The sequence below is a fragment of the Anolis carolinensis genome, chromosome 4, assembly GCF_035594765.1.
Source record: "Anolis carolinensis isolate JA03-04 chromosome 4, rAnoCar3.1.pri, whole genome shotgun sequence".
In the NCBI taxonomy this organism is placed as follows: domain Eukaryota; kingdom Metazoa; phylum Chordata; class Lepidosauria; order Squamata; family Dactyloidae; genus Anolis; species Anolis carolinensis.
The window spans coordinates 161,532,419-161,546,341 of NC_085844.1; the positions used below are offsets into that span (position 1 = coordinate 161,532,419).

The window sequence follows — 13,923 nt, forward strand, 5'->3', positions numbered from 1 at the left end:
ACCCTGCCAACCCAAATTTAGCCCCTGAAAGAATGAAAATAACACTTACCTTGGTCTGCAGGCTCACCATTTCCTGCTTTGCTGCCATGTGACTGAGCCTGGAAAATTTGGGGGAGGAGGGAAAAGGCTCACACTTCCCAAGCCGCTTTGCTCAGTCACATAAGGCAAACCAAGAACTAGTGATCAGAAAGTGCCACTTTCTTTCTTTTGGGAGAAGGGTAAGATTCCTGCCCCATTGCCGGCAGTAGTATAACCAGTTTCAGCATGGTGGGCTTTGGGACTGCTGTCCTGCCTCCAAGGCAGTTGATAGCAACCCTGTATAGACATAGGACTTTATCACATAAGGAAAATTCCCCATTGTAAAACACTTCACACATGTAGCCAGCACGGAGCCCGCCCAATCTCATCACATGACACATCTACTTTTGGCGAGACTCCATGCTGGGTGCGTCGACAACGTTGTGAGGTTTTGTAACGAGGCACCATGATATAATGGGTTAACTGGAAAGGCATGTGTTGACAGCTGATTGGCTGAGCCAGTCAGGAGCCAGAATTCCGATTGGCTGCTGTTTCTAACTTGGTGCTGAGACAAATGGTTTTAACTGCACTTTCACCTCAGAGAGGGAAGAGAGCGCCAACTGGAAATGGTCAGGAAGGAAATGGCTGCCAACTCTCTGAAGCCTGAATATTTATAAGGAAATGAGGCATATTTAAAGACTGTTTAAAGGGATTGTTTATTTCCTCAGTTCTCAGTGTGAATTTAGAGAGACTGCTGTATATATTGTTGCCCTGTTTGACCTTTTGAACTGAAGTAAAGATACTGTTACTTGTTATACAAGCCTGAGTGACATTTTATAATACTGCAGGGTTTATCCTGGCTCAGAAAATGGTAACACTTCTATTTATTTATATCTACAACCCCCAACAAGAGAAAAATCTGAACATGGGAGACTACCTAGGTTCTGATAGAAAATCATGGGAACAGCACATAAGCACGCCGGAATGGTACACTTTCTGGCACGTGATGGGCAAGCAAATATAGGGCACTCAACAACAGGTTTGCCCCACTGCCTCATAATTTTTCCTGCTGTCCCCCACATCAAGGACCTTCATGTGACAAGGTCTATAATGTAGGTCCAAACCAGTATTTTTCATACTGGTTGGAGCTGCATTAGATGGAAGTGTAGAACCACCCAAAGAGTGCTTTATTTAAGTGTCCATGACTTATGAATAGGGACCACAAATGACTGGTAAACATTTGCCAGAAAGAAACATAAGGTGGATTTGCATGGTAAAAGCTGTTTTGTTGCTCAGCAGCACGGAAGTTTCTGAGTCCAAGATCTGTGAGTACTGATACTTCTTGGTTATTTTCCATGGACATTAAAGACATTCACACTGAGCAACATTCTGTTCCTTTCTGTTCCTTTTACGACAGTGGCAGCCGTGGTGTGTCAGCAATAAATTACTAGATAATACTTTAGAACTGACAGTGAGCAGCATGCTCAACAAAAGTCAATAGAAAACAGGAAGGCAGTATCTTGCAGAACAATGAATAATCCAAAATAAAAGACTGCACACCTCACATATACAATTAACACAGTTTACATGTACAGTAGAGTTCCGGTTATCTGAGTTAAACTGCTGGGCTGCGTCTCGGATAGCCGAATCTGTTGGATAATAGGGAGGCACGGCCCAGTGCCTTTACTGAAGGGAAGGGTTTCCCACTCCCTTCAGTAAAGGCCTGACGAGGGCTCACCGAGGGACGTCCCTCGGCGAGCCCTCGCCCCTTGGGTTACTCGCCCCGCAAGTGTTACTAGGCAGCAGGGATCGCGGGGCACTTCCTCCTCCTTCTCCCTCTCCTTCTCTCGAACTTGAGAGAAGGAGAGGGAGAGGGAGGGCACCCCCGGCGGCACCTTGGATAATATGGATGCTCGGTTAACCGGAGCTCGGTTAACCGGGGCTCTACTGTACCTGTAATCAAAATAAGTAAAAATAAAGGAATTTTAGTGATCCATGAGTAAAATCAAAAAGCATATCCAAGAGCTATATTTGTTAGAACCTACCTAAATGCCACCAAAGTATTCAAGCTTCCAAGCAAACCAGAACTCTTCACTGGTCTATGTGATCCAAGAAAAAGAGGTGGGTCGGAGGAAAAAAAGAAAAGAGAATAAAAATCAGGCCAGGTATTGTGTCTATGATGTCTTCAAGTAAATTCAATTAATATTAATTGCAGGGAATGAATGATGCTTGTTTATTAACCTAGCCTTACTAGTGGAGTCATCATCATAGGCTATCACTTGTGGCCGAGTATGATTGCCTTCCAAGTGTAGGGTCTTGGTAGTGGATCCGTAGGTGACTGTAGAGACCTATTCTTGTTCTGCATGTTCTTTCACAGCGAGGATATTGATTTCCAGATGGAAGGCGATCCCAACAAGGGTTGGCTTGAGGCACCTTCCTCTTGACACATTTCTCACTTTCACCCTCCCTTCGTGCCTCTTTAAATTCCACAGAACTGTTGGTAACAGCTGACCTCCAGTCTATGCTACATAGGTTAGCTTTAAATCTCTTTTCCTATCCACCAACATTATGTTTTCAACTCTTGAGTGGTGAGTATAGTAACTGCTTTGGGAGACAGTGATCGGACATTCAGACAACGTGGCCAGTCCAGTGAAGTTTACGGTGAAGGATCATCACTTCAATTCTGGCTATTTTCCTTCTTCCAGCATGCTAACATTTGTCCACTCGTCTTCCCAAGAGATTTGCAGGATTTTTCAGAGGCAATACTGATGGAATCATTCCAGAAGTTGAGAGTGACATTCATAGACAATCCGCGTTTCACAGGTTATAAAAGGGTTGGGAGGACAATAGCTTTATAAACAAGCATCTTGGTCTCCCTACTAATGTCCTGATCCTCACACACTCCCTCCTTCATTCAAAAAAATGCTGCACTCACAGAGCCCGGGCTGTGGCGCAAGATGGTGAGCAGCCAGCTGCAGCCAGCTGAGACCAATCACTCTGACCAAGAGGTCATGAGTTTGAGGCCAGCTCGGAGCCTGTGTTTGTCTTCTGTCTCTGTTCTATGTCAAGGCATTGAATGTTTGCCTTATATGTGTGCAATGTGATCCGCCCTGAGTCCCTTTCAGGGTGAGAAGGGCGAAATATAAATACTGTAAATAAATGAATATTTCAGTGTCAATGTTTTGGAGTAAGGTTCACTGTTTAGTTTAGTGGGAACCAACAATTAGACTTAGTCAATGTTTCCTTATCTAATTAGAGAGATATTTACTGCAACATTGTATTACATATATATAATGGCAAAAAACCAAGATCTGCCTTTTTGATTTTTTAAAAAATATCTTCCTTCCATGGATGGTTGATCCATAGATGCAGCACCTGTGGATATGAAGGGCTGACTGATCATATTGTTTGTTGAAAACTTCAAAACAGTAGTTCATGCTGGGTTTCTTTGCTTTTTAATGCGGAAATTTGAATAATGATGTCTGCGAATCTCTGGTTTTCAAACAGTTGAAAGTATGCAGATGGAATACTGGACAAGCAGTGGTTTAATTTGAATATTATGCACTGCATGAGGCATTTGTATTCAAGCATTACAATTACAGAAACGCATTATTTGATGAGCAATCAAGTCATGACATTTTGCTGCTAATTTCAAATAATGGTGAGGTTTAATTATTAGTAGTCCATTCAAAATAATTAGTAATTGTTGCTTTCTGGGATCCCTGTCATCCCAAGCAGTAGAACAACATTACCAAAACCTCAAATGAATGTTGTCGTAAGCATGGAAATAAGAACAATTCCTTCCCTGGGACCCTGAACACAAAGGGGCAGTGAGAAAATGGTATGGGTTTGCATTAATTTATTAGAAGTTCCCCATGATATCACTGTATTTATTTATCTGACATAAGTAAAAAGATCATGATTGTGAAAACCAATAATTATCCTTTTGTGTGTGTGCCTATGAGTAAAGCAGAAATAACACATGGCCTGCAAAATTGAGGTTCATAAAAGCTTTTTTAAAGAAATGTATGTTGCTTTTGGCATTCTACATTCAAAAATGACCTCAGATTTGCTCCATCGTGTGCAGTTTTTTCACAACTTCCTTTGACATTTCTATGTTGCAAGATGTGAAGTGGGTATTGAAACTTGCAATGAAATTTGTGAAAGAACAATATGCCCTACAATATTTTATTGTGTTTCTTTTTCATTTCAACATCCAAAAATGCAATTTAAAGAGCAATGATGTTAATAAGAGTTTTTTCATACCAGTCCTGTGTAATAAATGCTCATTGTTTCTTCAAAGAGATATCTAGTATGCCAGTTTATATTGCTGATTGCCATGTGGGAAAATGTTCTACAGCTAAACCTATTTGCTATTTTTTGTTTGTTCATTTGTTTAAGACTATGAACTAAATCAATCACAGATTTGCTATTATATTACCTGATCCAGCTCTTCAAAACCTGCATCCTGTTTGGTTGACTACACTGACAGAAAAACATATATGTGGTATTGCCTTTTCCCTGCAGGGACCCCGTTAACACCACACATGTCATAGTGAGATCACCATATCTGGTCACATGTTGCCCCGTATGAACTCTTGCTATTGAAAGCAATCTGCATTTTCAGTTCTTTGCACTGTTTTAGCAACACTCCGCTTTTCTTTTTTGCTTTTTTTCCCCATCATGCATTTGAATAAACATATTTTCTGCTAAGTGGAAAGAGCTAATGAGTAATATGACAAGCTCGCCTCCCAAATGTTTCCACTAGCTAGCCCAATTCCTAGCCTTCAGATGAAAACAATGAGAAAAAACCTTTTAGAACCCAAGATAGAAAGCAAAATGTCCAGACACAATTCTGTCTGATTGTTCGGTGAGAACAGATGCTTCTATATCCTTGTATGCCATCAGCTGAGACATTTGAGCATACAACTGTTACTTCAAAAACATTTTGACATTTACAAGATAATAAATCTTATTGAGCACAGTGGGATCTGGGCAGGGAAGCTGTCCAGATTTGGTTGCCTCTTAACAAAGTCTGTGTTTCTTCAGCCCTCCGTCATCATCTTTCCAACTCTGTTACTGCTTTAGACCATACTATAATGAATGTGTAAGTATTTTGCAATTTTTCTGCTCTACAGAATAGTGCTAAAGGACATTGAAAAGGCTGCTAAACCTATATAGCAGTGTCTTTTTCTTGGATTGTTTCTAATCCCTATATATATAAACACAACTAATTATAAAAGAGGCCTGAGAAGTCTTCTATTATTTACTTATTTATTTATTAAATCTATACCTCGCCTTTCCCCAGTCAAGGGCTCAAGGTGGCTTACAGCCAGTAAAACATACAATATAAACATTAAAAACAAGTTAAAACCATAAATATTAGCAAATGCTGTGAAACACTAGGCAGTTCTCCTTCTGTGACAACAGGCTGAAGTAAATCAGCTTTTCCATATCAGTAAGTTGAAATAGATGTGCTTTTCTGTTGCAAGGTGTGTGCTCTACTGGAGTGTTCTCTATTGGAGTGCTCCAGTGGCAGCAATCTGTCAAAGGATTATATCACAACTGAAAAGTCTTTTGTTCCAAAAAAACCTTGTAAAAGGGTCCTCTCTGATGTCTCCAGATGTCTTTGTTGTTGTTAATTAATGAATGAATGAAGTTTGATTTATATCCCGCCCCATCTCCCAAAGGGTTTTGGAGTGACTTAAGTTAAGTTGACTTCGATTAATGGCAACTCTATGAATGAGAAAACTCCATGTTACCCTATTATCAACAGCCATGCTGAGGTCTTGCAGACTCAGAACTGTGGTTTCTTTGATAAGAGGGTGCATCTACTACACCACTGGTTCTCAACCTGGGGTCTCCAGGTGTTTTTGGCCTACAACTCCCAGAAATCCCAGTCAGTTTACCAGGATCAGTATTTGTTTTGCTTTTTAAAGAGGGACTAACTACCTCCTCCACAAGGACAGATGAAGCACCACTTTGCTTTAGTTTAAATGCCATTCTTTTATCCCAAAAATTGTTGGTGCTAAAAATATTAATTATAAGTGTCTATCATACTTCATAAGCTATTTTCAGAGATGTCCAACATCAGTTTCTTCAAAAGAGCAGAGTAAAACTTAGATTTCATGGTCACAGATAAGATATAAAAAGCCTTGCTAAATAATTATGGGTGCCTTAGGCAGCAGTAATTCTAATCTTGCATCAGCATGCATTGCCATATGCTCTGTTTCATCGTATTCTCTCCTGATTAACTAATATGCAAGTGTACTGTATCTCTCTTAACCTTTTCTTTTTTTGGGTAATGTTATTGATTTATTACAATTGCAAATGTCTCACTTCTTTTGTCTATAAATGCTATAATAAATTAAAGCAAACGATAAGTGAACAAAGTTATGCACAAAGGGGCTATGTTTTCAACAATGCAAGGTGAAACAACCCATTTACAGATTCAGCAGAGGGTCAAAATCAGCCTATAATTCAGCTGAATATTACATCTTCTGCATCACTATCTTTTAGGGCACTTCCAGATATATGTTAAACCTGCTTCAGAGCAGGTTAAAGAAATTCGCACCAAAGTGGATTTAAGCCCCCTCACCCCAGCAAGGAGGGGGGTTTCTTTGCTGTTGGCTGTCCCCATGCCATCCCGAAAACTTTTGGTATTTCTTTGGGCCACCCAACACCCCCCATATACACACACACACCAAAAAAAGCCCTAAAAACAGCAGAAAACTTACCGTGCTATTTCCCCCACACACACCTCCCAGCACATCATTGGTACATTCCAGAAGGCCTGCAGAGAGGCATAATGGCAACCTGGTAAGTTTTCTGTTGTTTTTAGGACTTTGGGAGGAATTTGAGGAGGGGGTGGGTGTCCTCTTCACTTCTTTGGGCTCATTGAGTCCAAAGGGGTGAATTGGTCTGTGGGGACGGACTACTGGACCCATACCCCATTAGATTGGGCCTTCCTGAAAGACCCGGATCTAATGGGGTATCTAAATAATGTGGGACAAAGCAGGGTCTTCCTACTTTGTCTTGAATTACTTTGCTTTTACCTGAGGCATCGTTTGGATGGCTCAGGTAAAAATCCGACAGAGCCTGGGATATGGGCTCTGTCTGGAAAGGCCCTTAATTCCTCCTTTTATAATTCCAGCTATAGAAATTGTAGTTATAACACATACGTACAGAGAGAATTAAAAACACTACTGCAGTCTCTGCTGTCCAAGATAAAATTTGTTTGTTGTATTATATTTTATTCAAGCCTTTCTATGGGGAACCTGTGATGCCCATTTATTTTTACAGCATCCTTTGAGGAAAAAGTATAAATTATATTCCCACATTGGTGCAATCATCTGAGACACACCATTTAAAATGATCAAGCATCACAAGATGTTTCAGCCCTGAACAAGAATGAAAATGCTTTTCTTTTTTCTTTTTTCTTTTTTTGTTATTCAGGGAGTTGTGCAACAAACATTGCATTATACCAAAAAAAATTTTTGCACAGAATACAATGTGCAAAATATCACAATGAGCAATACAGTCCATTTCAAAATGCAATTATGTACTGATTGTACTACCGTGTTTCCCCGAAAATAAGACAGTGTCTTATATTAAGTTTTGCTCCCAAAGATGCGATAGGTCTTATTTTCAGGGGATGGCTTATTTTTCCATGAAGAAGTATTCACATTTATTGTTGAACAAAAAAAATGAACATTTATTATATACTGTACAATAGTTGTCATCACAAACCAGCATAACCAGACAAACTGAATCCTATCAAGAATTTCTTGTTCCTACCATTATTTCCATGCACAACAATTTATAGTAAGTACATTTACAGATCCTGCATGTTCTGGTGTTCTGTTTGGCAGGCCTGCTTCCAAACAAAAACTTTGCTAGGTCTTACTTTCGGGGGAGGCCTTATATTTAGCAATTCAGCAAAACCTCTACTAGGTCTTATTTTCAGGGGAAACAGGGTATAGAGCAAGCTGTGAGTACAATCCTCTGCATTATTGTTGGACATGGACATGCTAGATCAAAGGTGGACAACTTTAACAGCAAGAAACTTTTGCAACCCATTTAAAACGTGAATTGCTAAACCTGAAAGCTTTGAGAAAAGGCAATTCTGTGTACTACATTGTCTTACAATCCTTTCTACCCTCAGGTTTCTTACAGAATTTCACCTCAGTTTAAAAAAATCTCTGAGTTTTAAAAATATGATTTCTTTTATTTATTAGCATCCAAGTATAAAAGAATGTCGCAAAGTTACAGCATTTGCACAAATGAGCTTGAGCTGTGTTTAAAATGTTGCTATCATGGCACATTTGGCTGAAAAAATAGGTTCAAATCCAATAGTTAGTTCCAATTAGTCCATGGAATCAATGGAGCTTATTAAATGTTAACTTATCAGGTTTCCATTGATTCAATTAATCTCTTCTAGCTGAGACTATAATTGCAATTAGGCCTTAATGTTTATGAAACAAATGTCATTTTTATGTGTCGCTCTAGTTATTGTTCTGTACTGCTTAAAATCTAAAATGGGTACTAGAAAATATGATAAACCTAAAGTTTAAAATCACACAGAACAACTCCCCCAGCCCCATAAACAATAAAATTTAACCGTAGCTTTAATATTATTTTAGAAGTAGTTATCTGAATATAAAGTGTAACATAATGTGTACTAAATTAAATATACTTAAGAAAAAGAGATTTGACATTAAAGGTGAAAAAATGTAGCCATTAAACAGATACTTTAAGTCATCTAAATTTGTTTTCAAGCATTTCTAAACAAAATGATTTCAGTATCATCCTCATTCCATCGGTCCTTATCTCATATTTACTAAACTGCCATTTCACTCTAACATTATCTGTCAGTATTTAAGATGTATTCACATTGTAGTTCTGGAGGTAATCCAACTAGGACAACTACAGACCCAAAATAAATTGATCTCTTTCTCAAGATCATCAAGAAAGTACATCAGAGGCAAATTATATCGAAACCTTTGTTGTTGCAGATGCTCCACTACAGTGGTTCTCAACCCATGGGTCCCCAGGTGTTTTGGCCTATAACTCCCAGAAACGCCAGCCAGTTTTCCAGCTGCTAGGATTTCTGGGAATTGGAGGCCAAAACATCTGGGGATAAAAAGTATAATGGAAAAAGCATTCTTTTCCAGTATTTGAGGATACTGCCTTCACTGTAACTTCAGCAGGTAACATTCACACACTCACAATGCCAGTATATAAGGAAGTCCAATTGAAATCCAAGCATAAGCCAATATATTCTCTTGGTTTCAAATGATGTGTAAATGGAGCTATAGAAATCAAATTATTTTCCTGATATAAAATGATTCATTTATTTTCCTATCAATAAATTGTTATATTTCATACAAAATCTATATGAATTACACATCCTATCTCAGAATTTAAGTGGCTTCGCATTCTCTCTGGTGTCCTGGACAGATTACACTTCGTGTTGATACAAGAAATCTTGATAATCACCCCAACAATCCCAACAATGAATTGGTAGAAGAAAGGTTATTATTTGTAAATTCATATCTGATATGATTACATAACCCTTATGAGTCAAATGTGTAGCTAAAAATGTTCATAGCTTAAACATTTGTAGAAGTTTAAGTGGAATTGTTTTCAAGAGGAACTCATCACATTTCTCTTTTTGATAATTGGCACATTAGCCTCAGTGTTTTAAATTATAATAATCTACATTTTTAAAAATCTAGCACTAAATCTTAAGCACATGAATAAATAGAAACTTCTACCATTTAAAATGTGACCAACCTATATGCTGGTGTCATAAAGAGGATTATAATAATCAGTATGTTGAGGTTACAACCCCTTGTATCTCTGGGACTGGTACCAGTGGTTTCATTTATCTCTATCTGACAAAACATGTCCTCTCCAGGCACTTCCTAGATCCTCCGTCATGATTATATGGTATGCTTCCACCAGAGATAGTTCATTCAATAGAGTTCACCCAGTGGCGCAGTGGGTTAAATCCTTGTGCCAGAAGGACTGATGATTTGAAGGTTGGGTTGCTGACCTGAAGGTTGCTGGTTCGAATCCAACCTGGGGAGAGTGCGGATGAGCTCCCTCTATCAGTTCCCACTCCATGCAAGGGCATGAGAGAAGCCTCTCACAAGGATGGTAAAAACATCAAAACATCTGGGCGTCCCCTGGGCAAAGTCCTTGCAGATGGCTAATTCTCTCACACCAGAAGCAACTTGCAGTTTCTGAAGTCACTCCTGACACGAAAAAAACCCCTAGATATGTAGGAGGAGGTATACTGTATTTTATGAAATATAACAGTATATAATATAACCATGTATATATAACCCTATACAATATACAATGAATATTGTGCAAATTATAAGCCTAGATCCAGTTTTGGTATCCAGTACCAGAACTGAGACTTGGTTGTCTTTCATGCTGCAATCTCCGTGGTGCCAAAGATCTCTTCCAGGGATTTCTCAGTCTTCATTTTTCTTAGGCTGCTTGGAGAATTACCAATGCTAGTGTAAACAGGGAATTCTGTAACAACACTCTGGTGGGTTCTGTCCATTACCAAAAAAAAAATGGATGGGAGTAGCATAAAAATAGGCTTTTATTCAATTCTTGCTTAAGTAGAAACAGTTTGTAGGGGGAAAATAGCACAATTATCTAAAAGGTTTCTTTAACTTTCACTGCAGTTCAGCGACAACACCTAACCAAACTCCCAAAACATATGTGAAGCTAAGTAAATATAGGTTTTTGTTAAGATTTTTTTAATGATTTATAACAAACAATAGTAAAAAGGATTTAAAGTGAGGGATTTTTACACTATGTGCAAAATGAAATGCTTGATCACACCACCCTTGGTGCATCCCAACAACTTTCTCCTAGGAGCTTTGAGGCCCTCTGAAACTGATTTTTATTCGGCACTGAGGGATGACGCAACAAGGGGACATGAAGAATTGGTACTGCAGAACTAGCACAAGAGCTTTTCCAAAATTATTTCATAATAACACATTCATCTAAATCACAGTAGACAAGGTTTTCATTGGATTGCCAATTTCATCAACCCTGAGCAATATAGCAGTGGAGTATACTATGAGATACCACCTTACAACACTGGAAAAGAAAGATATCACCCACTCCCGATGAAACTCATCTGTAGTAGCAATGAAAAGTTAGAGTTGCTATTTTTGTAATGTATGATTTGGAATGGTGTTGGTATAAAAAGATAATCAAATGATATTTTCAAATTTGAGATATATTCCTTAGCCATTTTTTCTTGTGAAAACTGGGAACTGTGAAAACTGACTGAAAAATCACTTGTGGGCAGTGCCCATTTTCTACGGCTTTTCTACATTAAAATACAATCACAGAACACAGACTTTCTTTGACTAGTACTCTTTAAAAATAAGACCATCTCATTTTATTCCAACAGATAGTAAACTTGTTAAATATGTGAAAGGATGTCATATTGATGATGGAGTCCGCTTGTTTTCTGCTGCTAAGGACATTTTTAAACAAAAGCTGAATGACCACCAGTCAGGAGTGCTTTGGTTGGTTTTTTTCTGCATGGCAGGAAGTTGGACTGGGTGGGCCTTGTGGTCTCTTCCAACTCTGTGATTCTAAGTACTGTCGATTCTGATTGACAGCAGTTTTTGATATCCAAGATATTCCAACCCCATCTGAAGACCTTTATCTAGAGTAGTGGTTCCCAACTCATAGGTCATGACCCCAAATGGGGTCACAAAGGCTTTTCTGCAGGGTTGCCAGGCAATAGTGAGCTATGAAAATTTGTAAAAGGGAAAACAAAAATTCATGTCATTGTGTCTTACACAGAGATTTGTTTGTGTAAACATGTAAAAATCTTTCATTTGTCAGATTAGTTTGTTGAGGTCCAGGTTCATGTACAGTTCGGTTTTGAATTTTTAAGCTTGTTAATGAGTTACAGTTTCAATCATTGCATAAAGTATGTCAGATGTTAACATTATTTTGAATTAGATTATACTGAAAAATCTATTTTCTATGTGTTTAATTTACCCTTGTATAAAGCCTATTTTTAATGTATCAGGGTCTTAGGCCTCTATGAAATGAGGTCGCAACCCGAAAAAGGTTAGGAACCGCAGAACTAGAGGCTTCAGGGGCTGAGCAAGGACTTAATACTGGGTGGGTATAGAGCAGCTAATCAGCCACATCCAGCCCCTTAACTCCATATTAGTGGTGACAAAACCCTCTCCATCTGTCTTCCTAAGCTCCCGCCCCCCTCAAAATGTTTTTGAAATAACTTGGGACAATGTTCACCTCAAACGCATGAAAATATTTGGAAATGCTCTAAGAACTCTGTTATTTTTGTTGTGTGCCTTCAAATAATTTCCAATGTATGGTAGCCTTTAAGTGAAAATGACCAGAGTTTATGGGGCTGCAAATATGTGACTTGCCCAGAGTCATACAATGGGTTTTCATGGCTGAATAGAGCTTCAAACCCTGGTCTCAAGAGTCATAGTCCAATATCCAAACCAATACACCATGTGATTCCCAGATCCCTGTGCTATTCTTCAATAGCTTAGTATGTTCAAAGTGTGTACACCATCACTGCTGATTTATGTCCCCTGAGTCATGATTTATACTATGACCTTCTTTTAATGTCCATACATCCCCAAGTATAATAGCCTGTTGCAGTGGAATTAAATGCTGGAAACAGATCATCATGCCCACTGTAGTTACTATAGGAAAATAACAAAATATCAAATCTGTGTTAACAATATAATTCTTCAGAAACATTTTCCTTGAATGTAGCAACTCCCAGAAAAATTATTTTCATGATCAGAAATATTATACAAATTTTATGGGATTGTCAACAATGACCTCTAGAACTACTGCCCACATTACTTTAGAAAAATACCAAGGCAGAGTAACAGCCCCAGTAATTTGGAGCTTTTTGAAGATTTCACATGAAGATTTCAAATTGATTTCTGTAGCATTCTAAAAGCTTCACATGAGTACAGTACTAAACCCAGCTTTATTTTGCAATATATCTGTGTCATTTTCAAACAGTGTCATTATTTATGCAAGCTTCTGAATATTCAAAGGTTTCTCCTTTTTTGGACTTGCTTTGAATTTTGTGTCGTGTTTGTTGCCATATGTTTTATGTCCCCAGAATGTTGACATTCTCTTTAAAATCGCCCTTGCATTGCATCTCCTATGGCTCCCCACACATCAAAGACAAATTCATCTGGAAATGCAAAGTCTCCCAAAGCTTCATCAAGTGCAACTGCAAACTCATCAGGGTTCTTTTTGCCTTTTCCGGCTTCTACCATTGTCCCAGCTACAAACGAAAAGAAAAAAGAGTTATCTAGAATATTTTCAAAGGCGCAAGATGTAAAAGGTAGCATTCATTTAAAAACTACTTGGTTTTGAGCATTTTTGTAAAATGTGAATTAAAAGTTAAGAGAAAACATTCATAAAATCACTCATGATTTAGCAACACATGTTGCGTTGGATCTCACTTTGAGAGATAATAAACAAAAATAAGTTCCAGTGGAAAAAAAAATAAGTTCCAAAGATCTAGTGAAATGCCAGGCTATTCCAAGATGTCACTGCTTTGGTATATTTACACATGCAGGTGTTTATGCAATGTTGAAGAGATGTTGGATTGATGCTGTAGAGTCATTTCACTGCAAGCCAAATCCATCTTAATGGCAAACAACAAGTTGCAACAATCTTAGTAGCATGAAGATACTGATATTTTTCAAACATTTTGTACCAATTTTATATTTATTAGTCCACTCCTGACCCCTTGTGGTCAATGTCAAGAACTGTTGTTTTGAACATCTGTACATTACAGGATTAGAAACACAATGTTTCAATACATGGAAAAACCTGGTCCTATAAATAATATTG

General features: G+C 38.3%; 1 protein-coding gene across 1 annotated transcript in view; it reads right to left on the reverse strand.

The window, feature by feature from the left end:
* Positions 1 to 10,618: 10,618 nt before the first annotated feature.
* The window catches only part of gipc2 (GIPC PDZ domain containing family member 2), a 32,245-nt gene continuing 28,940 nt past the window's right edge, over positions 10,619 to 13,923 (reverse strand). Inside the window, exon 6 of the mRNA XM_003223081.4 lies at positions 10,619 to 13,348. Coding sequence (XP_003223129.1) covers positions 13,197 to 13,348 — 152 coding nt within the window. The 3' untranslated portion in view covers positions 10,619 to 13,196. The remainder of the gene's footprint in view (positions 13,349 to 13,923) is intronic.